This window comes from Coturnix japonica, chromosome 13 (genome assembly GCF_001577835.2).
Source record: "Coturnix japonica isolate 7356 chromosome 13, Coturnix japonica 2.1, whole genome shotgun sequence".
NCBI classification, from domain to species: domain Eukaryota; kingdom Metazoa; phylum Chordata; class Aves; order Galliformes; family Phasianidae; genus Coturnix; species Coturnix japonica.
Window position 1 is genome coordinate 13,401,139 of NC_029528.1, and position 26,472 is coordinate 13,427,610.

General features: G+C 44.3%; 2 protein-coding genes across 11 annotated transcripts in view; both read left to right on the forward strand.

The window, feature by feature from the left end:
- The window catches only part of KCNIP1 (potassium voltage-gated channel interacting protein 1), a 206,074-nt gene extending 205,445 nt beyond the window's left edge, over window positions 1-629 (forward strand). For all 7 annotated transcript variants that reach the window (XM_015876310.2, XM_015876311.2, XM_015876312.2 and 4 more), the window contains exon 8: window positions 320-629. In XM_015876310.2, the coding sequence (XP_015731796.1) occupies window positions 320-367 (48 nt within the window). In that variant the 3' untranslated portion in view covers window positions 368-629. The remainder of the gene's footprint in view (window positions 1-319) is intronic.
- GABRP (gamma-aminobutyric acid type A receptor subunit pi) lies at window positions 629-26,117 on the forward strand. Of its 4 annotated transcripts, XM_032447419.1 has the most exons (12): window positions 629-4,515; window positions 5,452-5,598; window positions 9,813-9,937; window positions 15,561-15,650; window positions 16,704-16,816; window positions 17,895-17,962; window positions 18,398-18,615; window positions 19,339-19,421; window positions 21,551-21,688; window positions 22,835-22,987; window positions 23,418-23,611; window positions 24,197-26,117. In XM_032447419.1, exons 2-12 carry the CDS (start codon window positions 5,518-5,520, stop codon window positions 24,509-24,511), a joined length of 1,578 nt encoding a protein of 525 aa, XP_032303310.1. In that variant the 5' UTR covers window positions 629-4,515; window positions 5,452-5,517; the 3' UTR covers window positions 24,512-26,117. The 4 variants fall into 4 exon arrangements, with proteins under 4 accessions (XP_032303310.1, XP_032303311.1, XP_015731789.1 ...); XM_032447420.1 differs by having other exon boundaries at window positions 629-5,598; window positions 6,262-9,937; XM_015876303.2 differs by having other exon boundaries at window positions 629-5,598.
- Window positions 26,118-26,472: the final 355 nt, after the last annotated feature.

The following is a 26,472-nucleotide window of genomic DNA, read 5'->3' on the forward strand; positions in this document are numbered from 1 at the left end:
TCAGGATCAGTGCAGAGCAATGGGTGCCTATGTCTGAGGGCGCAGCTTCAGTGCTGGTTCAGCTTTTCTTCAATGAAGCACAACCCATGCTGCAAGCCAAGCTTAGGAGAAAGTTCTGTGCTTGCATGCCTCAAAGCAGTCAAGGTGCTGAAGTAAAAGCACTGCTTTTCTGAATCAGGACCTAACTGCTGAATCCATTTAAGCTCACTGAAATGGAAAGCAAGGCTGTTGACTGCAGAGCCCCCTTCTGTGCCCTGCCAGGTTAGGAGTTGTGTTCCTCAGTGCTCCTTTCATGAACATGTCTTCTCGTTGCTTTCAGGATGACAATATCATGCGGTCCTTACAGCTCTTTGAGAACGTAATGTAACCATGCCTGGAAAGCACAGGAAGAGTCAGAGACTGCGTGTGTAACAAAGACCTCCTTTCTGGGTGAAAGCCTTTTACAATTCAGCCATGTTCTATTCAGCCAGCGTGTGAGGATTTTGTATGACATCTCCAACCAAATGGCAACTGAATGCAACTGATCCCATCTCTCCTCCTCGAGAGACAGCGGTGGACCTCTATTTTGTTTTGGAAGCATGCAAATACTTTAATAAAACCTGACGAGAGAGCTGCTGCTCGAAGCTCAATGAGTAATATACAGCATTCTGTTTGCAAGCCACAAGTCCTGCTTTAGTCTAGCAAGCTTGATTGCGTATGATAGCTCATGTTGATAGCATATTCAGCCACCTATTACAAGCAAAAAGCTCGGTCCGTACAACCATATGGCTGAATGTTTTCTGGATGCCTTGCCTTTAATCTGCTTTGAGAAAAAAAGAAAAAAAAGAATCTACAAGGGCCATCTGTAAAAATGAACAGTGAATGTACCCAGGACGTTAAGCAGGCAGCCCATGTAGCCAGCATCCCCATTTCTGCAGAGATCTCGCTTCTCACATGCACTGGTGCCACCACGCTGAGGCTGGTGGAGCTATTCCTGAGCGCATGAACTAGAGGAACTTCATGCCAGGGTTAGTCAGAAAGGAGCAAAGCATGAGTAGCACTTACATTTCAAACTGTAGAGCAAATCTGATTTCTGATGGTAAGTTGTTGCAGGACCAGGTAGGTTTATAAGGGCTGGCAGAGAAAGATGCATACCTGCTCTGGTTGCAGCCACCTTCTGCAGTCCCAGTGTGTTGTGGGACACTTAGCAGTTCTCCATTGTGCACCTCAGCAGCACCATGGCCGTATGTGATGATCCTTTTGCTGTAGTTTGGCACCTGCTTTCTAGATGCATCACTTGAACATTTGTATTTCTCCATTAGATGTTAAAGCAAAGTGTTTTCTACTCTGTGGATTTATTTAAGCTTTCTAGATTTACTTGTGACAGAAAAGGGCCGGGTGGTGCAGCTGCGTTCCCACATAAGGGCCCTGGCACCCACAGAGTACCAAATAAGATTAATGGCACCTACATGGTTGCTGTTAGTATCAGGAATGTCTGCCAGGGTAGCTCAACGTTTTCTAGAGCAAAATCTGTATCCCACAGGGCAGTTTCATGACTCGTACAAGTCCTGATCTTTACTAACACCCCAAAAAGCTTTGCTGTGGGGAATTGTTGATTTGTTTCTTTCAAGAGTGAAGCAGGAAGAGTCATGTAACGAATTTATACCAAGGTTGGATTATGTCCAGTAGATGTGTCTGATGAGGAACACGTCAGCCTGTTTTGCAGAGGACTCTTAAGGAAAATGGTTGTTCCCAAGCAGATGATGGTTGAGAAACCAAGGGAAGGAGGGAGCAGCCACCTGTGCCAGCTGCACAAACCACACACAAAGGAGAATCCCCTGTTGTAGTCCAGCATCTTTCCTGTCCAGTAAGCATATATTTTTATTATGTCAGATATTATATTGCAAATACACTGTTGGCACTGAAGATATATTTTAAATATTATGTAAGTGGAAGCTTTTTATAACACTAAAGATATAGTAAGCCTAGTTTCTGCAGCCCTATGTTTTATATTTAAAAAAGAATAATAATAATCTATTGAAATATTCCTGGTTGTAGAAGTAGGTCTGATCGGTACTAGAGTAATGCTGTGTGTATTCCTTAAGATGGGACATGATCCCTTTTACTGTGCTTCTGCACACTCTTCCATGTGTTCTTTGCTTTCTTCCCCCAAGTTGACCGCTTGTCATCAAAACAGCTGGTCAGCTGAGGGGAGTTACTTGTATGCAGGAATAACACTTTAGTCTGTCCTTTTGGCTGCCTTGCACACAGTTACCACAAATTAATTCCTTCTAGCAGAAGCAGAGCAGCTCCAGTGATGTGCTGGGATTCACAGAAGGGGATGCAGTGCCATGAGAGTAGCCTTGTCTTCCAGCTGTCCAGTATTGTCTCTTTGGTTTTTGTTTAATATAGGCACTTGATAAGGACATCAGCTGTAGCTGGAATAATGCCCCAAACTTATGTCGTTCCTTCATGATTCTTCTTGTAACCACTTGGGCAAATAACAGCATTCAGTGTAACAAGCAACCTGCTTTTTTCTCCTCCATCCCTGCAGAGCATTTGTCTGTTGTCAGTCTGAGCAGGTAACTTCACTGGACCAAAAAGAAAAGGGAAAGGAACCATTTGTGCTGAGTTATTCAGTGTCTTTCACCTCTAACACTGATGCTCCAAATGTGCTCACAAGATGGCATATGTAGCCTGAATATTTCTCAGAACTGGAATGTGCCTTTTTCATTAGAACAGAAACGTTATTAGCCATGTGATACTTGCAGTCCCTGGAGCTAAGGTAATATTTTGGGCCACTCTGATGAATTTGGCCTCAGTTGTGTTTTCAGCCTCCTCTAACAGAAGTGTTGTGTCCCATGGACCAGGACTGCTCTGGTTCAAGTACAGCCTGACTGAGCAACGTACCTGAAACATCTGCATGTTACTCTCAATGTATCTTTAAGTGCATTGCTGAAGCCAGGCTACTATTAGTGCCCTTATGCTTTTGGTATCTCCTCTTCTGCGCTGCTGTAGGTTTTTTTCAGTTCCCAGTAATGCATTAGGAAGAGAGGGAGATGCTGGAAGCTGCTCTGGTCCTGACTCTGCCCCTAAGCCATAATCAGAGCTCAGAGATGAGATGGATGCAGCACTGCTGGAGACGCTCAAGGTCAGGCTGGATGGGGCTCTGAGCACCCGATTTAGTGCAGGTGTCCCTGTTCAGTGCAGGGAGTTGGACCAGATGTCCTTAAAGGGTTCCTTCCAACTCAGACAATTCTGTGATTGTAAGTCTGTTGCTGCAATAGGAGGATTTGCCACGTGACGCACAACAGCAGTATTTCCTGTAGCTCTGATCGTAAATTCTGGCTGTGACAGAGCAGTTGCCTTTGTGAAACCATTTAATCTCCTGTGTTTGTCTACGAATCCCACTGATAGCAGCCAGAGGCTTGTGTGCATCAGTGCCCGAGGGCCTCAGGGCTTTCCATGAGCAGCATCTACGCGTGTGGCAGGTGACTGAGATCCAGTGACTGTGAGAGAGTCGTACTCTGCATGGAAATGTCTTTGGGTTTGCCTTTTATGTTCTCGGTGAACGTTAGTTTGTAAGCTTGCAAAGCCTCTCATCGCTCATAAATGAGGCTTGCAATATTTATGGCAAATACTTACCGCTACGGCTTTCTAAATAAAACATAGTATACTGTTCTGATCTCATCTCGCCATCAATCCTCCTGCCAGTTATGTGAAGGTGGCTGCTGCGCCGCCTGCTAAGGTACAGTCAGACTCCGCCAGTGCTCTCAGCTGTGCACATTTCCTTGAAGCTGTGGATGTTTCAGTAATGTCTTGCATTGTAAGTCTGACTGTTTCACTACTTGCGAGCATTAATCTGCATTTTCATGCCAGCGTTTTCTGAAAAGAGCCTTTCTAACATGTGCTTTAGGCAACCATCTGTTGAAAGATAGGAATATGATGAATGATGATGCAAAAAAAAAAATGCAAACAATGTAATCTGTCTGTTGTTGTCAATGTATGTTTTCCTGTTACGCATTGCAATACTGTCAGTAACTGTATGTTGAGTTGCAAACCTGAGGGTGCGGATGTTTGAAGGTTCCGGCGCCGCGGGCAGGACTTTGGCATTGCCTGGCTGCAGCACACGGTAAGAGCAGAGCACCTTCATGTCTGTGTGTGATCACTGCTAAGATGGCAGCAGCTCGTTGCTCGTGGGTGTGCCATGAAAGACTTGTGGCAAAGTGCTGCTGGTGTCAGTCGTGCAAACTAAAGCCATGCTGGTGGAGCGGCGGTGCATCGCTTCTATTAAAAATGCTGTTATCCGATGGCAGTTTGTATTAAATTTTGTTGAATGGTTTTAAAGATGTGGATTTTAATAATAAAAACTACATGTCTGAAGGAGGGCGTCTTCCTGTACACCCAGTATGTATTTTTCTCTTACGAGATGCTGTCAGGTTAACAATGTGCAGTCAGGTCTTTACAAAGGAGGCTGATGGAACCTCATATCAGTCTGCATATGGGCTGTTAAACTGCTCAAGCAACGTTTACATGGTAATGACTTGTTTCCATTGCTGATCGGGGGTGCTTGTCTGTTGGGTGTGGTGATGTACACCTCTGTTTGTCTCTGGTGTGAATCAGAGCTTGGAAATGCTCAACCTGCTTCACCAGTAGTATTTTGGAACAGTAAAAACTAAACACTTATAGACATCTTTGTTTTCTCTTTGGCATTTTGCTCGAGTACATCCAGGTAACGGGGACTACAATGAAGAACGTGAAAGCACCACTTTATTGTAGAGAGATGAAAAATAAAGCTCTCCATGTCCCTTTATCTCTGGTTTGTTGAAAACATCCATTCTGGCACATGGAGGATTGCAGAAGAAATTTTACTAGACGATATATATCTGTATAGGTGTAGATACGTATATGAAGATTTGGTCGGCTTTATCATGTAGAGTATAATATATCCACTGGCACATCCCAAGACAAGGAGCATTGTTTTGCACACTTGCAGAAATGTGAAAAATAAAGGTTTCTGTATGAAACACAACCTCAGTCCCACTGCAGCCCATGCCAGCTGGCTGTGTGCACTGCCAGCAAGCAGCAAGTGAGCAGCCAGCACTGTTGTCTGTGCAGGGTGATGGCACTTCCATGGACAGAGGCACAGATGCTGCCCAGGGATGTACAGCTGTTGAAGCTCCTGTCTGGCACCTCTCACAGCACCAGGTTATACCAGTGGCTGCACGGTTTGGCACACGGCTTCATGCATTTACTTTTGATTCATGTTTTTAAGCACTGGATCTGCTTATGTGGTTGCATGCTGTGCTGACCAATAGAACTGACCACACTGCATCTCTGGGAGCATCCTACTGGGTGTGATAGAGTGAGAAGGAGCAGTGTGCTGTAGCTCAGCATATGGAAGCGGTTACTTTAGAACTCAAAGCCTTCATACTATGAGATTAATTCTGCGATCTTTGCTCATTTGTACAGGCACAGCAGAGGTGGAGGAGAAGAGACCTGGCATCAGGACCTCCTCACTAGCAGGACTTACTGACCATGCAGTTCTCTTCCATTTTGGGTCAGAAAATGCATCTGAGATGGAAACACACACAGAAACTGTGCAACGTGCTGGAGAAAGTGAGTCTTGTCCCTGTACTGGAGTGGGATGTGGCTGGGAGCATTTTGGGATAGTCTGATTTAACCCAATTTAACAAATTGCTCTGTGAAAACTGGTGGTTTTAATACTGCTCATAATGCCTGCTGCTGGGTCTGCTGACCAGTGATGTCCCAGGAACCACTGCAGCCCTTCCAATAGTTAACAAGTTATGTGCTGGGTTAGTGGCACCGTAGCCCATGTGCTGCCAGCAAAGAGCATGGGTTTGGTTTCATCGGAACTTACAGCTTGAATAATTAATGCTGTGTTTTCAGCAGCAAACAAATAGATGTCTGGCTGTTGGAAAGCGGAGTCTGACCACTCCACAAGGTCAGATAAAATAAACACTGGCAAAGTGCTTTTGCTGCCTGTAGAGCTCAGACAGGGAACGCTAGATGTCAGTAAGGACCAGCAGCCAGCAGGTTCTGACAGCACTGCAAGGGGAAGGAGATGGCTGTGTAGGATCAGATGTGGGAGCTACATAAGCAGGAGTCCTGTGTGCCTTTGTATACTAGAAGGCTGGTGATAGTGAGATCCTTCTGGGAACTCATCTGCTGCTCACCAGGGTTGTGTTTGAGTGGTGTATGCAGTTTCAGGTGCTGCCACATTTCCGCTTCCCTGAATGTATTCAGTGTTTATGTTTGCAGGGAAAGCCAAGAGGCAACGTTTACCAACATCATGGAAGATGGAGGTAGAAGAACCAGGATTAGTAATGTGCAGTCATCTCTTCCTTTACCATTTTGTGGGAAGCTGGGATGGATCCAGAACTTTCTAGAAGGATGGCACATGATTGGAAAGAGCTGATTTTAAAGAATCAAGGTAGATCTATCTATTGAATCCTAGGGTTAGGCATTGCAAAGTTACTTCCAAGTTCTCAGTTTTAGTTTTGGACTTCTGAAAATCAGTTTTGCTGAGTAGATGACTTACCCAGCACCTGTTTCATTTCACATTAAGTTGTGGTAACATAATGCTCAAATCTTTAAGGACATTGCTACAAAAAAGCAGTTGAACTGTTTTCTGTATCAGTCTCCTTTTAAAGTGAAGCATGAGCGAGTAAGAGGCATTTTGAAAGGAAAAGAAGGTCGATTTCAGTTAGAGGAATACTTTGTGGTGGTTTCAGCAATAAAATAGAGTATTTAAGCATGAGCCTTACTGTGGCAGTGAATATTTCATGCATGTCACACAATAATGTGAACAATGCAAAGCCAGGAAGATGAGGGAAGGTATTTTGGAAGCTGCAAACCCAAAAAGGAGAATTTCTGAATTGGAAGACTCCCATTTCTGAGAGCACGTTGGCCTTAATCTCTGTTTGGAACAGAAATCTCATTACAGCCAGAGAAAAGGATATTCCAGGGCCTGAGGAGCCCAGCTCAGTGGGGCAGAAAAGATCACTTCAGAAATCTGTGTGACATTGCAGAGACCTGTAGGTAATTTTAGATGCTGTAAAAGCAGCGTTGAGAAATCTAATGGACAGGAAGAGATGTACTGTTCCTTTAGTGACACTTTACGATGGGTTTGGTGCAGCACTTAGAATATTCTGCGTGACCTCTGCGGTGACAGCAGCCAAACACCTTGCTGGCTGGAAGGAAAAGATGCCCTGTTTGGGGTTTGAGGAAAGTTAGTGGCAATGGGATGAAGCCCACTGGGGTAGGGGCTGGAGGTGCCTCACAGTGCTGACAAAGTCTGGATGAGATATACAGAGCCCTGCGTGGGTCTGTGTGTTAGAGAGGAGGGTGAGCAGAGAAATGTGGCACAGCTGGTCAGACCTGTTCCCCGCACTGGGATTTTTCCTCCTTTGTCTCTTTCTTCACTCTTGGCTAAGAAGGGAGAAATAGATGTTGTCTGGCTGGTCTTCTATGGTTTCGCTCTCGAGGTATTTTTAGTGCATTGATATATGGGCAGCCAGGCCCTTGACTGCCCATTCCTTGTTTGTTTTCAAGGAGAGGCGGCTCTGCAGCTCCCCCACAGCCCCAGCTTCCATGCACAGCCCAAGCAGAGAGTCCAGAACTGCCCCCTGAGCACAGCTGCTTGGCAGATAAGCTGAGACTGCCATGGGCAGCAGGCAGCCCCATCCCACAGTTCCAGGCACTTCTGTGTGCTCCCCCTGCTCAGAGCTGCACAGAAATCCAATACTCTCATTTCTGAGGCGATGCAGTAGATGTCAGTCAGCAGCACTGCCCAGAAAACAACGCTGTTGGTGCATTGCAGCAGTATCCTTTGGTGGTTCCAAGGCAGTTAGGAGAGCTCCCATGCTGCTCAATAGGTGGCCCCAAGGGGGCTGGCGTTCACCATGGAGGAAAGATAGGGCAAATTTTTGGCTATAAAACTTTATCTTATTGGCTTTATAAGGGATAAACTTGATATTTTCCAAGTGTATTTATTCAACTGAAACACAGAAACACTGTAGTGTGGGAAGAAGCTCCGTGCACAGGTTTCAGCATTACAAATGATCATGTTCATCATCTATTACAGTACTGCTGATGTACTCTGTCTGAAACACGTCACATACCGTGGCTCTCTGCTTCACTGCTGTCCCATCAGCTCAGAGGCATCTGATGTGAAGTAGTGAGAAATTCATTTAAAATACCTGTACGTGGTGATAGAAGGCAGTTGTTAATAGTGACGTTAATGACAGCATTGGTTCTCTTCCTTCTCTTGCAGTCTCCCTCTCTGTGCAGTGCGTGCGTTCTGCAGGCAGATGTATGGCCCTGTCATAAACAAGTTCCTTGGGAGTGCACCGGGGCTCGGGGTGCCCACAGGGACACAGCTCAGTACTTTTCCAGTTGCTTTGGGTGCGTGTGTTGTGGTGCAAGTGTGGCTGCAGATGTAAATAGGACAGAGGGCCCTTCAGGACACACTGGGTGCTTTCTCAGTGTCAGTGAGCAATGCCATACAGGTGGTTGGTGTTTTCCATTTAGAAATGTCTCGGATTCTTGGTCATTAAGAGCCTCAGGTAAGACATGTAAGACACATATGGTGGTGATGCACTGGAACAGGTAGCCCAAGGAGGAGAACATCTTGTGGATGTACAAACCAGAAAGCAACGTATCTACTAAAGCACATCTCAATCTGATCTGTTACCTCAGTGTATTTCAACATACACAAGGAAAAATAAGCAATGCTTCCCACCAGATCCTACTGTTAGTGCCAGCTAAAGCTCCTGCCCATTTTTGGTACTGGAGGCACTTGTTATGGACCAGATATGTATTATAAAAGTTAGGGAGGAGAAAGGTATGGCACCATACCATGTAAGTTTTATAATCTTTTAAGCCAAAGATTAAGGCACTGCTGTGCATTAATTTGAGATAATAACTGAATGTTATGTGCTTGACACTGGGTGTGCAGTTGTCTGTTTTGACACTCATTCTGGTATCTGCTAAGAGGTTATACTGATCTTTAAGATGAAGTTAAGAAAATGCACAGGAATCAAGACGTGATCATTGGGGGGAGGATAGCTCTGTGCTGCTGCTGGTACATCAGACTGGTGGCAAAGGGGAGGATGGGAGTATCACTGCTGGCACTTAGGCATCCCTGGTGACAGGCCTCGGCCATCAGTCATCAGCGACCTGCACTGCAGACTGGGACCAGGGCAAAGTCCAACCCATGGGGCTGCCTGTGCAGCCAGGGGAGGCTGGCTGCAAGTTCATGTCTTGCTTCATACTTTCACCCACGCAGGGTGGACTGCTTACCATTCAGTGTTTTATTTCTTATTGTTGCTGTAGACACCGTTGTCAAGTCAGAGTTTGTTGTAAATATGCCCATGGTATAAAGTGGCATTTGTTTCTTCACATGGTTTTCTGCCTTCTCTCTACCCTCTCAAGCCCCTGTTTTAGAAAAGCTAGAGAGATAAGTTATGCAATGGCTCTGACTTGGCAGTTGTCTTAAATGCTGGAATGGGGCAGCAGTGTTGACACCAGGGCATTGCCATGGCTGCACTGCCCATCCTTGCTTGCACCTCCAGGTGGTTGGGGAAGGAGTTTGACCGTCACCTCTTGTCATAGTGGGTGTGGGTGTCACTGCCAGGAGCCCGGCATGTAGCTGCACAAAGTAGTGGTAATGGATTTATATAAATAAAACCAACTGATTTATCTGCATGTTCTAGCCTAGCAATTAATTCTGCTTTTGGGAGGCAGAACCAAAGCAGAAAATATATCATAATGCCAGATCAGAGCTGATAATGTATTCCTCCCTCCCTCAGTTCCCTGCTAGCATGGATCAGCCTATTAAGGAATCATCTCCCAGAGCATTGGCCAGCTTCAGGAGGATCCCCACCAGCTGCATTGCCGTGGAGCAGAACATGTGGAGACAGAGCCAGAACCACAGGTGTGGGGATGGAGGGGGGTGGCAGGAGGGGCCGGGAGGGGGGTGACTGCCCACCCAGCCACTGTGCTCCTGTGGGGCCCAACACAGCTGAGCATGCTTTTTGCTGTGTTGCTTTGAGACACGTTATTACTCCAGAGATAGCTCTTAAGATAACAGGTCCTAAACGTAATGCAGGACTATGCTGTTTTACCCAGCACTGTTCCCTGATGGTATCCCACATGGGCTGCCCTGTGGCACATCCCACACTTGGAGATATCTGCAGCTTTGCAGGGAAAAGACTCACAGAGGTTTCTGATCTGGAAGCAATTTGTGGGCTGTGGTGGTGTCTGTGGATGCTTGAGGGCTCCGTGGTAGCACAGGTACAGAAGTGGGCACCAAGTGCTGGGTGAGGGGTGCTTGGTGAGGGAGGGAATAGTCTGCATGCCTCTCCCCACACACCCGCTTCCCTTTATCTCGGTTTCTCACTTCTCTAAGTAGGGGTTGCATTTATCCAAAGCATCAAGGGTGCTAAGAAGCAATTTCAGCTGCTGCAGGTAGAAACTGCAGCATGTTCTGCTGCTGGAGAACCAGCACAGCACCACACCTCTGCATCGGGTGGGAATGCAAGAGGTGCAGATGTAAAGTCAATGTGGTGAAGAGGAAAATCTCAGGAAAAGGCTGCTGCCAAGGTGATCTCTTTGATCCTCTTATAGAATTTCCTGTGTGTGAAGTGGCTCCGAGGTTGGCTTCTGATGGAATTTCTCTTTATCTGAGACAAAAGGAGGTTGAACCCGTGCTCTTTCACAAATCTTGATTCACTCAAGTGGAATGTGGCTATTTTTTCATCTAAGGTTGCATCTTTATTGCGTGTCTTGCAGTGTGGGACTGAGCTTTTCATGTATTTTTAGTATGTATGAATTCAGAAGTAGGAAATGCATCTGTCTACAAGAGGTGCTCTGCTCTTGTTAAGCCAGGACCAAGAAGCAGCCACATGAGCTCTTAATCAAGAAACAACAGTGGTTATCAGAAACCAGAGTCTCATCAAACTGATACCTGAGCACAGAGAAAAGATAGAACTATTGCAGGGGGGATCATTCTGTTGATTGTTATCTGCAGGTTGCATCCATTTACTGCTTTGTCTTAGGACATGGTGTGTATGCTGGATTCTGAGCTGCCCTGGGCTGCAGTGCCAATAGAGCAAAGGAGAAAATCAGCTTCTGAAGAGATGTGTTTGTAGAGTACATTTGTGGACAGGAAGGGCAGTGTGTTGGTGAATGAAGCTTCTATGAAGATCCCCAGCCAGAAATGCAGGGGATATGAGCATGTCTCAAGGCCAGCCAAGGTGCTCCTCAGCTGCTGGTGATCTCACACTCAGAATGGTGAAAGTGCAGAGCTGTGGAAGTAGTCTCGAACTACTGGGTGCAAAGTACAGCTCTAATGAAACGTGACAGCATGGCTTTCACATTGCCACATTCAATTCATCAATATGAAAAGGGCAAATGCTTTGACAGGAGGCCTGGGATGATGAATGGGTCTGGATGCGCCTCATCACTTGTTGAAATTGCAACCACCTGCTGAGGCTTCATTAACTGCAGAGGTTGTTAGTGGGCACTCTGTGAACTGTGGCTGTCGGGGCTTCAGCTTGCACAGGGTGCTGGGCAGGGTCCTCCCAGCTGTGGGCACACACAGCCCCAGGATGGGCAGAGAGCTTCCCTTCAGCCGTGGGGACATGGATGGATCCTGAGTGCCAGGGCTGCCTTTAAAGCTGGGGGCCCATCTGTGCATTTCAGTGCTGAAGCCATAAAGCACAGTGTAAGAAAATGTCACCACTTAATTTTCCCAAATCTTTGCCCTCCCTTCTGAGAGGAATGCCGTCGGTTTAGGAGGAGAAGTCAATTTAGAACAAAAGACCGATGAATGTGGTGGCTCTTCTTCTTTTGCAAGCTTAAGCACCTCATCTTTCCTCCAAGAACAGCTCTAAATCATTTTATTTGCAGGCCCTAAGCAGGAATTTGTATTCATGGTAAGACATTTATTGAGTTAATTTATTTAAGGCTGGGGCATAATTTCTAATAATGGAAGAGTCTCTGGGCCCTGTGAAATTGTCTCCCTGATAGGGCATTAATATTTGAAGGGATTATAATATCTGCCAATTGATCCACGTCTCTGGGGGGAGGCCAGCAGTTACTGATGAGCGCCGTCCCAGTGATGGCCTGCAGTTATGCTGTACCCTACACAGGGGACTGAGTAGAGCATACAGCAGCACCTGGCACACACTGCATGTACAGGTGAAGCAAAGCCAAAGGTGCTCAGCACATAAGGGACTCCATTACCCAGTGGGTCCTTCCACCCAACAAGGTTCTGCCCATCTCAGCACACAGCAACCTGCTCCTGGAAGGCAGAAGCATAGTAAGGATGCAGGAATAATGAAGTGATCCTACTTTTATCCTCTGGGAGGTCAGCGAGTCCCTGCTGGAGGGATGGGTCAGGGCACGTAGTGACTACTCGGCTGCATCGCATTTGTTGCTTAATTGCCCTATGTGCAGCCTGCACTGCACGCTTCGGGAGGCGCAGCACGCAGCGCTGCGATGGAGCCCAGCCAACAAAACTCTGTCAGGGAAACCTTCCCCTTGACCTGGCTGTCAGTGATGACAGCAAAGCAAACCCAGGATTAAACAGCACATCCACACATTTCTTATTTCATATTTTGTGTTTATTTACTTGGTGTTTTTGAATCCCTTGGAAGGGGAAATGAGGTGCTCACTGTGGCTGCAGCCCTCTGGTAAATTGGCTGTGCCCTCACTCAGATAAGGAGTCATAGATAGAATCGTTTGAGTTGGAAGGGGCCTTTAATGGTCATCTCATCCAACTCCCTGCACTGAACAGGGACACCTGCACTTGATCAGGTGCTCAGAGCTCCCTCCAGCCTGACCTTGAGTGTCTCCAAGGATGGGGCATCCACCTCATCTCTGGGCACCCTGTGCCTCTTCCTTTACATCCAGTCTAAATCTCCCCTATTTTAGTTTATGTATTATACACAGAGAGAATAACCAGAAGCAAAGGGTCTGATTTATTTTCTCTGTTTGCTGATTTTCTTTGAATGCCCCTCTAATTCCTTTCTGTTGAAATGACATAATCTCGTTATTTTCAAATACTCCTCACACGTGAATCTTTCCATAATAATTACCTTTCTTTCCCCCCACCCCCATTTCCTCATCTGGCATACTCAGGACTGAGCAGAATACTCAGTAAAGCCTCTCAGTAAACTACCTCTGCTTTAATTGCTTTTAATGTAAGAAGATCCTACAGCCTTGATCCATTTCTGGAAGTAGATGGTTTGGAAGGGTGCACCATTTCGTGTCCCACGTGGGAGTTAATGTCATGCATGCTTGTCTTGGCTGATATAAACAAGAATGATTAAGTCTCACATAAAATACCTGCACATACACAATGGAGGAGACTAAGTGAGCAGAACTGCTGAGGTGGGAGGGACCGTATATATAGGGTTACAATTACAGGGCTGGCAAGTTGAGAGCAAAATCATAGAAAGCAGTGTTGCTTGGCTGGTGATCTCTGTGCCTGTTAGGAAGGAAGATGAGCTTCTTGCACCTGGCCTTGGAGCCCTGCCTGCAATGAGGGGCAGGTTTACTGAATGAAGCCAGTGCATGGCAATAAGTCCTCAACATGATGGAGCATGGGCAGCTGTGAGCTCACGGATCTGCAGCCATAGGAGATAGGAAATTGCAGGCAAGTTTACATTGCAGCCTAGAGTTAAGATATATCCGGTGCAGGTGAAAAATGTGCCTGGTGTGACTTAAATTTCTGTATAAAACAAATTTGATAGACATGGTGTTTGTTTAGAGTAAATGAACTGACCAAATGGAAGCCAAGCTTGATGTTCTGGAGGAAGAATTTATTTCACGTAAGTAAACCTCAGTAAACTTCATTCTTATATAACTTAAGGCTTCCTGCATGTATTTGAAGGCAGACCTGTGTGCTGGGTGGGCAGATGTGAGCACTGGCTGCCACTTCCCACAGCAGCTTGAAGGATCAGAGCATCTCAAAGACATAAATGCGTTACCTGGGCATGGCTTTAACACTCTTACATAAGGAATGAACCTGGTTTTATTTTAACATTTATTTTATCTTGGAGTTACTTCTGCTTTTCATTGGAATGAATAAGACAAGAACCAGGCCTGCAGTGTATGGTGTCATGTAAGTAATAGGATAGTTTTTCCTGCTCTCATACTGCTGTAAACTAACAGTACTGTCTATGAGATCAGTGCATATAAAGGTCTGTGGCACTCCATGTGTTAGCACACAGAATGGAGTCTATAAATCGTGCTGTTAGTGCAGCCAGCCCCCTGGGGCAGCTGCCATTTGGTGCAGCTCCATCCCATCCCCACTGTGTGATCCGGACCATACACAAGGGCTGGTCCCACACAGCACCAAGCTCTGCTTCACATTGAAGCACAGCAAGGGCTGCCTCAGACAAGCAGAGTGTGTGCTGCAGCCTCAGCAGGGCCCTCAGCAGTGCTGCTGTTTCTAGAACTGAGGTCATTTTTCATGTGATGTAATGACAGTGGTGTGGATGGAAAGAATGCACTTTTTACCAATAGCAAAAGTTCACGGAAGTTCTTGAAATTTCTGTGGGTATATTGAAGTCACCTGTTTACCTGTCTGTGGTTGCTGATAACCACTCAAGGCAAGAGAACAGCAAAAAGCAGATGATAGAAGCTGCCTGGAGCACAACTGTTCCATAGCACAGCAGCAGAGCTGTACAGTTAGCTGGGAAGGCCCAGTGTCCTCTGAGCATGGTGTGCTACTGCAGAAAGGATCTAACCCAAGCAGAAAATTCCCAACCCTTGGGTTACTATGGAATAGCCATGTCTGAAGCTGACATGCTCATTGCCATGCATGATAAGAAAGGTATTAAATTGGAACTCACAGCAGTGGTCAAGCAGTACTGTATGTCTAGCTCAAGCTAGTGATGGTCCAGCAGCAGTATCCTTGTGGCAGCTGTGCTGGTGTCATACTCATTAGCTTGTTCCAGCAGCAGCTTGCTGTGAGAGCACGCGGTTGCATGGCAGAGTTATTCATACCCCTAATGAAGGTGTGCAGTTGATGCAGCATTTCAGGCAGACAGCAGGGATGCAGAGCAGAGCATGGGCAGAGTTGCCCATTGTGGCACCAGCACGAGCCTGTGGGAGTTCCAGGCCAGAATCCAGGATTTGGTTCCACTCCCAGAAAGGTCAACGAAACCCATTTGAAGTGGAATGATTTCATCCCGTTCTGCATGCTGAGTGACTCGCCAGTGTTAATACTAATAGCATGGGCTGATTGAAGTCCAAGCTAATGGAGTGCAATGCTACAGAGTTTCTGTGTAGGTGATTAGTGGAGCACAGAAGTGTAAGATGCTGACCGTCATAAGTGGGAAGGATCTCATGTGGTTTCAGAGATCTTTAGGAAATTCTTAAATATTTATGTATTTGATCAGGTCTTTTCTTTGGTGACATTCTGAGCATCAACTTCAAGCCTAACCAGAACCTAACCATGCTACCCTAACTCTAACAGCCCTCTGCCAAATCATGTCCCTGAGCAAATAGTTTTCCTTAAATCACAAAAATCTCCTTTTCTTTCACAGAAGACCAGAGCAAATACTGAAATATTCTCCGGAGATGTTCTGCAGATATTTTTGCTTCTTCAGTCTGTGTCTTTTCCTTCAAACTCAAAGGCAAGTACAGCGTTTGTTTTGCTTTACAAGTCATCTGAGTTATGATTAACATAAGTGATGTGGGTCAAAAGGAAGTTACACCTCCAGTTTTACAGCCCACTCAAAGTTGGGTGCATTAAAGGGTCAGGCAAGGGGAGCAACCTGCACAGGTTCCTAGAATGTAATTCACTGTGACAATGCAAGCTCTTTTTCTCTGTTCAAGAGCAGAAAATTGTGCTGGTTTTGCTGGAAATTGTCTACCACGCTGTCGTCTTCCACTCCATTTCTTCTAGCCGAGTTATTGCCATCCTTGACTCTGTCCTAAGTCCTAAAGTTCTAAAGGCTCTCATATGGCTTATGCTGCACAGTAACTTCTCAGTTCTGCTGTAAGGTTCTTTTTGATCTAAAACCTGCAGCAAACCTCTAAGGACTATGTGTGTTTAAGCACAGCACAGCAGTCCTGAGTCTCTGGAGTGAGGCAGCAGCTCCTTCAGCCCTTCACAGAGCAGCATCAAACTCATAATGGTCTGTGAAGCACTTGCTGTTTTACCTCTCCCCTTCTCAGCGTACTCTGGCCATTGGGATGCTGCCTGATGCTAACAGATAAGGATGAAATCTTGCTTATGGTAATGAGGATTAAGAAGGAGGAGCTGTTGGGCCATAAGGTTTGTCTTGGGTTATTGTATGTAGGATGAAAAAGGTTCCTTATATACATTTTATGAGGAGGAATGAGACGGGGGAGATTACAGGCTATTATTAAGTCTTGTGATAACACTGACCTTGCTTGACTTGCCTGGGACATTTTAAGAATGTCCTTAAGCCACTGTCTGCAAACCTGAGGTTATTTGTTCAGGCAGTTTACTATATTCTCTCTTTACACCTCTTTAAGGTGTCAGTTATTCAGCCAAGGTAAGCAATGTCAGTAAGTATAAATAAATGCTCATTATTTCAATGATGCACTTATTTTTATGTAGTTTGCTTATCTGAGTACAAGCTGGGGATGCAGCTGCACACCTGATGTGCCCAGCAGCATGTCTGACCACATACTTAACCATACATTATTTGTGACCCCAGGAAATGCTCACTAGGACATGTATCCAGCTTGGGTGGCAGTGACGCAGCATCCCTCCCTGGATTTGAGAACCTCACAATGGGATACAACAAATACCTCAGGCCCTTCTTTGGTGGTATGTTGGCTCTGTGCATTTCATGAATGTTTCTTTTTAAAGCCTTACCCATGTGATTTTCTCCTTTATTTTTTGTGTGGGCATAGAGGAATTTCTCCTTTCCAGAAACACTGGCATCTGGCACATGTGTTCCCCTCAGTCTGAGACAAAAACTAAACCTCCTTTAGAACCCTTGTGAAGATCCAGAGCAACAGCATCTGAGGGGCAATCAGTTGTTTAGGAACTCACCTGAGGCTGTTGCCGGGTGTCAGGTCTCTATTGCAGCTCCTGCAGATGACTTTCTGCTCTTGGCAGCTTTGAGTTTCTTCCTTTTTTCTGACCGTGATGGTACATTTCTAGGCCATCATGGTATTCAGCAGCTTGTTAGGCTCAAAATGTCTCATGCAGGAACAGAACAGCTCTACTAGAGCCTGCCACATAAGTCAGCAGAAGTTTCCAAATTACATAAGAGACATTATACCAGACTATGCCTACTAAAGCAATGAGACACAAATGGTCAGGCTCAGGTTTGACCTCCTCCAGAGGGCCCAAGTCCTCATGGATCTGCCCTTGAGTCACTCATTTTATTGGGGTTCAGGTGTTTAATAATAAAGGAAGGATGTAAATGACAGCTACATTAAAATATATATATATTATGCAAATGACATGCCTTTTGCATTTGGAACATTTCAAAAACAAACAAAAGAACAATAACAGCAACAACACAAAACTATGTAGCCTAGAAAGCAATTTAGAAGGTGTCCTATAGACTTTTCTACATGTGATTTAGAGATGAGGAAAAGGAGTTAAGGACATTGCTGTGTTACCAGGGGGGCAGAGGGCACTGCTGGAACATATCAAGCCCTGCTCAGAGCAGAACATCCATCCGTGAGCATCGGCTGCCCTCTGGTGGTGCATGTCAAGAGTTGATGATGGAAAGTAGACCGCCGGGATTCAGGACTTGCTGTGTCTGCTGGCCCTTTGGGTTTCTGCAGTTTCAGAGAGTACGGTGTGTTGGGGAAGCTGGGAGCAGTGCCTGTGCTGGACAGAGGTTTTAACTGCACCTTCTGCTCTCCTATGTTTTTCTTTCCCTCCACAGGAGAACCCGTTCAAATTGCAATGAGCCTGGACATTGCAAGCATTTCTAGTATATCTGAGAGTGACATGGTAAGTGAGTTATTTTGCATAAGAGATAACAGAATCTGCCTGAGACACTTCTCATGTGTTACCTTGTGTTCAGCACCAAAACTGTTCCATTCAGGCTGCTTTGCTTTTTTATAAGTGACCACTTCTCAGTATAGTGAGGAGAACTGGGCTCTCCTATAGCTGCAGGCTTTGCAGGTGCCATGGAAATACGGGCTTGATAATGAAAAGAGATGGTTAGAAAATAAAATAGCATGAAAACAGAAAATACACCTTATAGTGTATGTGGGGAAACATAAATAAAACTACAATGGCCTGTTGGTTCTACTGCTTGCATTTGGAGCTATGCTATGGATGGGTTAAACAAATGCATTGTGCCTTGTCACACGTGGTGTATGCCTATAGTTTATGCTATGCAGGTGTTCTGAATGTGCGTCCTCTGGTTTTTCTTCTTGCCAGGATTACACAGCTACCATTTACTTGCGGCAGCGCTGGACGGATCCCCGCTTAGTTTTCTATGGCAACAAGAGTTTCACTCTGGATGCTCGTCTAGTGGAACTGCTCTGGGTACCAGACACGTACATTGTGGAGTCAAAAAGGTCCTTCCTGCATGATGTTACCGTGGGGAATCGCCTCATCAGATTGTTCTCTAATGGCACTATCTTGTATGCCTTAAGGTAAACCAACCTTTGGCTTCCCTGAATGATGATAGCTCAGAACAGATCTCCAGAATTATGTTAAGCAGCATCAGGGAATGTGAGCAGGAGATACTGGTCAAGCAACTCCTTGCCATACCTGTGTGAAAGGCACTGGGGTGATAAACCCCTCTAATAGTGGTAGACCCTGTGCCCTGTTGCCATTGGGCAGATGGAGGGGACCAAATTCTTAACTCAGAGTGGTGAGGTGCTGGAATGTATTGCCCTGAAAGGCTGTGAGTGCCCCATCCCTGGAGGTGTTCAATTCCAGGCCGGATGGGGTCCAGGGCAGCCTGGTCTAGTGGCTGGCAACACTGCCCATGGCAGGAGGGTCAGAACCTAAATGATCTTTAAGGTCCACTCCAATCTAAGCCATTCAGTGATCAAATTATTTGCTTATCTGATGCCACTTAGCTGTGATTTCTTCTCTTTAGCAAGAAGTGTTTGTGTACGTGTACTGTAGAAACGCATGTTGTTAAATGTGTGAGGTCTTAGTGTTATCTCTTCCCAGTTCAGTGTAACTGCCAGTGACTTCAGCTTACAGCAGCTTTACTTGCAGCTGACTCACCCTCTGCACTGAAGCAAGCCAGCGTGTATGTGCAGTTAGTTACTGTGCCTCAGGTGGCAAGGGGTAGAAATACACAGTAGAAATATCCCACTATACTTTTTTTTTTGTGATTTTTGGAGTTCTTTCTCCTCCCACAGAATTACTACCACTGTTGCCTGTAACATGGACCTGTCTAAATATCCCATGGACACACAGACATGCAGACTGCAGTTAGAGAGCTGTAAGTATAACAGAACCTGGCTGAATTCATTCTGAATATGCACCTTAGATATCTGCATTTAACACAGTGACCTCTTGATGTAGCAAATATTAATGTCCAAAAGAGAACAACTTCCTTTCATCATTCTTCAAATGTTTGTGCTGTAATCTATAGATTAGAGGATTTTTGCCACCGTGCAACTAAAACAAAAGTGGTAACAAATCATATCTTTATCAAGGGGCAAATTGTTGAGTTTTATGCAGAAAGAATTGAATAGTAGTTGCTGGTTTGCATGGTCCCTTTTAGCACAACTTCCACGTTTCTTCTGAAATCTGCTGTACCTCGCAACCCTTCCCAGCCTTCTCTGCAAGGGTTGCCTATTGCAGTAATAGAGATGGTGAGATCCTCATCAACAGGAGTCTCAGCCTTGCAGGTCTCAAGGAAAGCAATCATCAGTGAGTTCTGCTCTTAAATTAAATGTTTATCTGTGGCAAAGTTGGCTAAGAACTCTAACAATAGGTCAATGCTCAAAAAAACCTGGGATACTACAGGGCTTTGCCCAGGAACTCAGCAAGAGCAGAACTGCTGTTATGTGACTTTGAAGCTCTGCAACAAGCGAGCAACTTCCTCCTACTTCATGTCACATAAAGAAATGCTTGAAATCTCAGTGCTGAAAAGACCAGATTAAACTTCTGGGGCTGCAGCATGAAGCACCTAAGGAAGCACATATTACTTTCACATTAAAATCATATTAGTTCACCGTGGTTAACTTTATTACAAAGAATAGCTCCTGAAATAATAATAATTGCCCTCTTCTGCTAAAGCATAGCTTGTTTGGGTCTGCTTTAAAAATGATTGGGTCCTACATCATGCTCAGTTGCTGTATAACTCCAATGAAATTAGATGCACATTGCCCACTGGAGGTTTCACTAGGATAAATGCCCAGAAATAATGCTATTTAAACATGCCAGATGAATTAACAACACTTTATCATTTACTACAAAATTTTCCTTAGTAATCACAATTTATAAAGCTGTTTAGAGATTTTGAACTGTCACGTGCTTATGATTCTATGTAGGGATTCATGCCCTGGATGCCTAATTGATGAGTTTATCACACTCCAGCTCTGCTAATTTGTGTCTAATAAAAATACAAAACAATAAAAAAAACCCACCACAATTAGGTAAAAATAGAACTGCGACTGCATCTTATTCCTTCTACAAGGATGAACAGGTCGTTATCAGTATAAAGGCATCCCTACTCGTTTTCCCACAGAAGGGCACTTAATAAAATAATCAAGTCAGCAAGACTGAAAGGCTTTCTTCCTAAATTAAGTGAAAAACATTGAAGTGAATGGCTAGTTGATGCCTGAGTACGAGCTTTATCCCTTAGACTGAACTATGGGATGAAGTAACCTGACACAGTGTTATGCCATCGCTTACGTTCCTGCAGCCAGCACATGTAGGCTGTACTGATAAGAATGTGAGCTGTTAATCTCACCTATCCCAGTGTTTTGGAGCAGGAATTCAGTGTTACCTAAACACTAAATACATTTATTTGTGAAGAGAGCTGGGTAACACACGTACAGTCAGGAGGGCCTGGTTTGTAACTGCATGGGAGTCTGAGCTCCACAGTCTGCAGGCAGCTGAATAGATGGGCCAAAGCAATGTGCTTCCTCAACCTGCTAGGGGGCTTGGTGAGACATGTACTCTTTATTTATTTCATTTAATTTTATTTTACTTTATTTACTTTATTTTTACTTTATTTTAACTATAGCAATCCTCTGCCCACCTTATGTAACCAGAGAGACTATGCTCAAGGCTTGAGGTCACTGCAGTAGTTTAATCCTGCTGTGTGCCATCAATGTGGTGATGCCACATTAAATTATCTTTAACAATGTTAAAATAGTTTAAAATACACAGTGAACATGTCTGAAATACGTTCTCTACAGTCTTTCATGTTGCGTAGCATTCATCACTCATGACGGTATGTGTTCCTAAAGTCAAATCAAAACCAATGTCTGATGCAGTTAGAGGGTCTTTGCGCAGCCTATAGTGTGTAGGTGACGTTTCTGCTCCCACCCAATGGGGAAGGCAGAAAAACAGCTGGGCATTCATTGTGTGACTGCAGTAATCCATTGTTCTTTGTAGGGGGATATGATGAAAATGATGTAATCTTCACATGGTTGAGGGGAAATGACTCTGTCCATGGCATAGAAAAGTTGCGGCTCTCTCAGTACACAGTGGAACGCTACTACACGCTCATCACAAAGTCACAGCAGGAAACAGGTAAAGCAGTGAATGAGAAAAGCAAGAAAACCCCTTAGTATCTCCCCTCTCATCTGCAGACTAATGCAGTTTGACTCAGGAAGCCTCAAGCAAAGCCTTAAGCAAAACTTAATTGTACAAAGAGATGGGAAGAAAGTGAAATCCAGTTCATTGCAGTCAGGATATTCTGTGGGATAGAAAGATGAATCTTTTAACATCTTACATTTCACTTAATCAATTTTCTTTATATTCTCAGCGTCTTCCTCCACAGACACCTGAATTAAACTTTTCAAATACGTACTTGCTTCCTAATTAACAATTACATTGCTTTGGATGGATTTAGAGCCCTCTGTGCATCAGACAACTCGATGTCGTTTTGATTTTCAGTGTAAACATTCTTCTGTTCACCTGGATATTAAGGGGCAAATTTTCCTCAGAATGGCCAGGTTTTAAAAAAGATGGGGGTTTTTCTTCTATTTACTGTAGTGTAATCAGCCAAAGAACAACATGTTTTTTGTTTCCACACTTCAAAGGGAACTATTGTTTAAACAGCAGAAATATCTCCTGAAAACACTTACAGCCCAGCCCCCAAATCCTTACGTCAGTGTAAAGACAAACTGAGTTGTAAAAAAGAATAGACTGACTTTCTTTTTTTTTTGAGTGCAAAAAGACACAGTTAGCAAAGATCACAAATTACTAACGAATAAAGGGGATGTAAATCCCTGTGATGATAAGATAATGGGATGCTCTGGGACATGAACCAAAGCATGCTGAAATCAAAAGAAGATCTTTTGTTCAATTTCTCAGCCATCAGATAAGAATGAATTTGCTCTGTCACAGTAGTTCTTGGGAATAAAATATGCTGTGCTGAAAGAGGATAGAAAAAAGCCCTGGCCTTTCTGCACTTTGAGTTATGATGCTGCAATACAATATTCCCACTGCAGATTGTTTAGGAGTCCCACTACAAACCACACATTGCATGTACGTGTCTTTTTGTCTAGGATATGTTAGATAGGAAACATCTTGGAAGCGAGAAGTCAAGCTTCTGTAAGCAAAGCATGTCCCATGAGTCCAGTGAGGCTCCACTGAATGGTGCTGGGTAGTCCCCGTTTCAGGCTGAGGGTCCTTAGAAATCTCATGATCACTGTTTCTTCCTTTTGTGAACAGGCAGTTACCCACGACTGATACTGCAGTTTGAGCTGAGAAGAAATGTCCTGTACTTCATTTTGGAGACCTATGTGCCATCTACTCTGCTTGTTATGTTGTCTTGGGTTTCTTTTTGGATCACATTGGATTCAGTGCCTGCAAGAACCTGCATTGGTGAGTTGCTACCTGAGAAAAGGAGATTTCAGCAGGCAAGGAGTGACTCTGATGGTTGGGTAGATGGTAATTTTCTCGAGCTCTCTGTTTCAATGGTCTGCTCACATTCTTCCTTTACTGGCTCCTGGTAGGTTTACAGCAAAGAGCAGCACACGTATTCTTCTTAATGAGCTTAATGAGCTTTGGTGGAGGGAAGTTTTTGTATATTTTTTAAATTATTATTAATTGAGAGAATGTCTGTGGAGCTGGTAGCTGCTGCTACACCAGCAGCTCAGTTGATGGATGACTTGGATCTGCTATGAGAAGATGTGTTGTTTTTGCATAGAAGCAAAGTGGCACTGCTCCCATTACTGGGTACATGAATAGAGGATAGGCCAAGCCTTTTCCTAAGTGTCTATATGAGAAGGTCTTTCCTTTTCTGTTTTTCTAGGAGTAACAACTGTGCTTTCCATGACAACTCTGATGATTGGCTCACGAAGTTCACTTTCAAAAACCAATTGCTTTATTAAGGCCATTGATGTGTACCTCGGCATCTGTTTCAGTTTCATTTTTGGAGCCCTTGTGGAGTACGCAGTTGCTCACTACAGCTCATCACAAAAACATGCAGCTAAAACACCTCGAGAGGTAAAGTCTGATCTACCATAACAAACTGTGATCTCAGATGAACAATAATTAGTCTTTTATTAATTGCATAGACTGTTCTTCTTGCTATGGGTACAGCTCACAGCTGCTTCTCCTAGGCATGGAATGAATTGCTCAAAGCAATCTGCTTTAGTGGAAGAAATTAAATGTTCATGTATGACAATAGCCCAGGGGTCATCAAGGGTACAAATCCTGACAGAAATGAAAGAGCCCTGGTGACTTCTCCAGCTATTTATCATGTAGAAGTGAAGAGAGACAAATTGCCATGTCTGGCCCATTAGGTCTTGCAGAAGATGGACGTTGGGTTGTTCAGTGATATCTAGAATGAGATTTCTTTAAAGAACTAAAACTGTCTAGAAATAAAGCAGTGGAAGGACACACATCTCTGGGACTCCCAGCACTTCTGCAATTAGCTTTGAATATTGGGGTTTTGGATGAGCATACATGAAGCTGTGTGTTTGCATCTTTATCCCTAAGGTCTCCTTATTGATCAAGTACTTTTCCTCTGTAGGAGAAGACAAACCTTACAACTGTGGTATAACTGGTATGTATACTCTTGTTTCTTAGGGGCCTGCAAATGAACTTACTAAAGAAATGGAAGAAATCAACATCACTAGCATCCTCAGCAGCTCCATCACCAGCTATAAGCAGCAAATTAGTTTTACAGGCATTGAGATTTCCGGTGATAATATTAACTGCAGTGACTTGACCATGAAAACTCATGAGAAAATCAAATGCTTCTTGAGAAACAAAATGTACAGGATTATCAGTTATTTCACAATTCAGAACCCCAGTAATGTAGACCACTACTCCAAATTGCTTTTTCCATTGTTTTTTATGCTGGTCAATGTGTTTTATTGGGCGTATTATTTATATTTTTAGCAGGAATGGGTTTTTGTGTTCTCCCACTTCAGTGGGAAAGGAATCCTGCCAATGGTCATCTAGGTATCTAACCTCAGTGAATCCAGCATAGACAAAATGTTCTGCATTTCCTGAGGTCTGGAGCAAAAGAGTGGGTGGAGTATGTGATGCAAAGTCTTCATGCTTCAGCATTAGCAACAATGACTCTGGACACCTGCTTGTTCAGCCGAGTGGTTTTGCTGGGCTCTTGGCTGGTTAAAGGCTCTTCATTGCAGCATCCAGCCTCTCTGGCCAGCGATGGATATGTAGGACTGCACGTGGCACAGATTACTAGAGGTAGCAAAATTATCCTGATAACCTGAAGTGGATTGCAACCTTCTCGTTTAGATCTCTCTGAGGATGTATGATTATAGCTGTTCTTCTGTGTTTGCTAGAGATAACAGTAACAAAGGGACTGTGACCGCCGTCTCAATAGCTCCTCTGTTCAAACAAGTGTACCCAAAGGCAGCAGTGTGCTGTGTGCAGAGGAATGGCTCCCATGCACGGCACTTCCCTGTCCCAGCAGTGATGCAGTGCCAGAGCAGTGATTTCAGTGATGCTGGTAGTAGCAAAGTTGTATGACTTGTTGTTTTTAATACCTGGCAGACTCAGTGTGGTAATCCTCATTTGCTGAAGTTATCCATCCCTGAGATAGATGGATGGGCTGTTCATTTGTAGAGGTGCATTGTTGTTGTTGTTTGTTTTTGCTTTTCTTTTTTCCACCCCCAGAGTTTTGGTACAGAGTCTATGGGCAACAAAAGCCTTTTACAACACATTTCATGCTCTTCCTGTTGGGCTGCTTACTGTTGTGCTGCAGTTGAGCCGACTTCACTCCCTTCCTTGTCTTCCCTCACGAATAGATTGTTCTTCATCCTGGAGAGTGCCTTCAGCTTTCATTGTAATAAGTAGCCCTTGTTTCTTGCCGGTCATGCAATAGGGGTGAATTTGTTGTCCCTCCTTATATATGGTTTTGCAGCTGCAGTGAGTCAGCAGCTCTATAAGGTGAAAAATCCATGAGTGGGGATAAAGGCACAATGATCCAAATCAGCTTTTATGGCAGACTTTTTTCCCTCCTTTCATTGCTTTGAGGGCATTATCTTGCAGTTTTGTAGGCAAAACAGTAATTGCCTGTAGAGGCTGCCAGTCAGCAGGAGTTTGGGCTGAACGAGGTCTCTCAGCATGCAGTTTATATTCCAGTCTCATGCATGCAGTGTTTGCTTAGTGCAGGAGTCTCTTACTGGGACCTGCTATAGAAGGTGGGCAAAGCACGTGAAACTATAGATTATTGTATATATATATTTTTTACTTTAATAACTTTTTATTGAACCACCTCACCACTATATTGTGAAGGATCTAAGCCACGTATTCATAAATCATAGATTTTACAAAGAGCAGCACAAAAAGACAAAGGGGAACAGACTTACGGTGGCAAGTGAATAAACACAAACTCTAATAATGAAATGTTGGCTTGTATATACTGGCATTTAAACTCCATTCCATAAAATGTAATAAAGTGAATATTGGTGATATGAACACAAACCCCCAGAGAGATCCTCTATTAAAAATAAAAAAGAAAATCATTGCCTTCTTTCTGTGTCAGTTTCTTTCTTTAAAACCCAACTAAAATGCCCTTGTGCACTCTGTAACAGCTGCCAAATATTAATGTTAACAAAAGGAATTCCTTTGTATGTTATAGCAGAAGACATATGAGCTGCCTGAGCTGCCCATCTCAGTGCTTGCTTTCAATAGATGCTGCTTTTTTATTTCACTTCTTTATTTTTCTGTGGCTTTGAGGTTGCTCAGGAATGGTTCTAAGTTACCCATCTGTGCAGCAAAGCGTCCTTCACTGACTTGGCCTAGTGAAATGCAGCTTCCCTCCTGCTGCAGGTACATTGGGCATACTGGAGGGACCAAAGTTAAGTTCTGCAATTGCACATTCTATA

What these genes read in the sequence shown, in the direction of transcription:
- GABRP (XM_015876303.2), top strand. Translation starts at nt 5,518, where the DNA reads ATGCAGTTCTCTTCCATTTTGGGTCAGAAAATGCATCTGAGATGGAAA. An exon ending in TGTGCAACGTGCTGGAGAAA is followed by an intron (nt 5,599 to 9,812) that starts GTGAGTCTTGTC and finishes TCCCTCCCTCAG; the next exon opens with TTCCCTGCTAGCATGGATCA. An exon ending in CAGACTGCAGTTAGAGAGCT is followed by an intron (nt 19,422 to 21,550) that starts GTAAGTATAACA and finishes TGTTCTTTGTAG; the next exon opens with GGGGATATGATGAAAATGAT.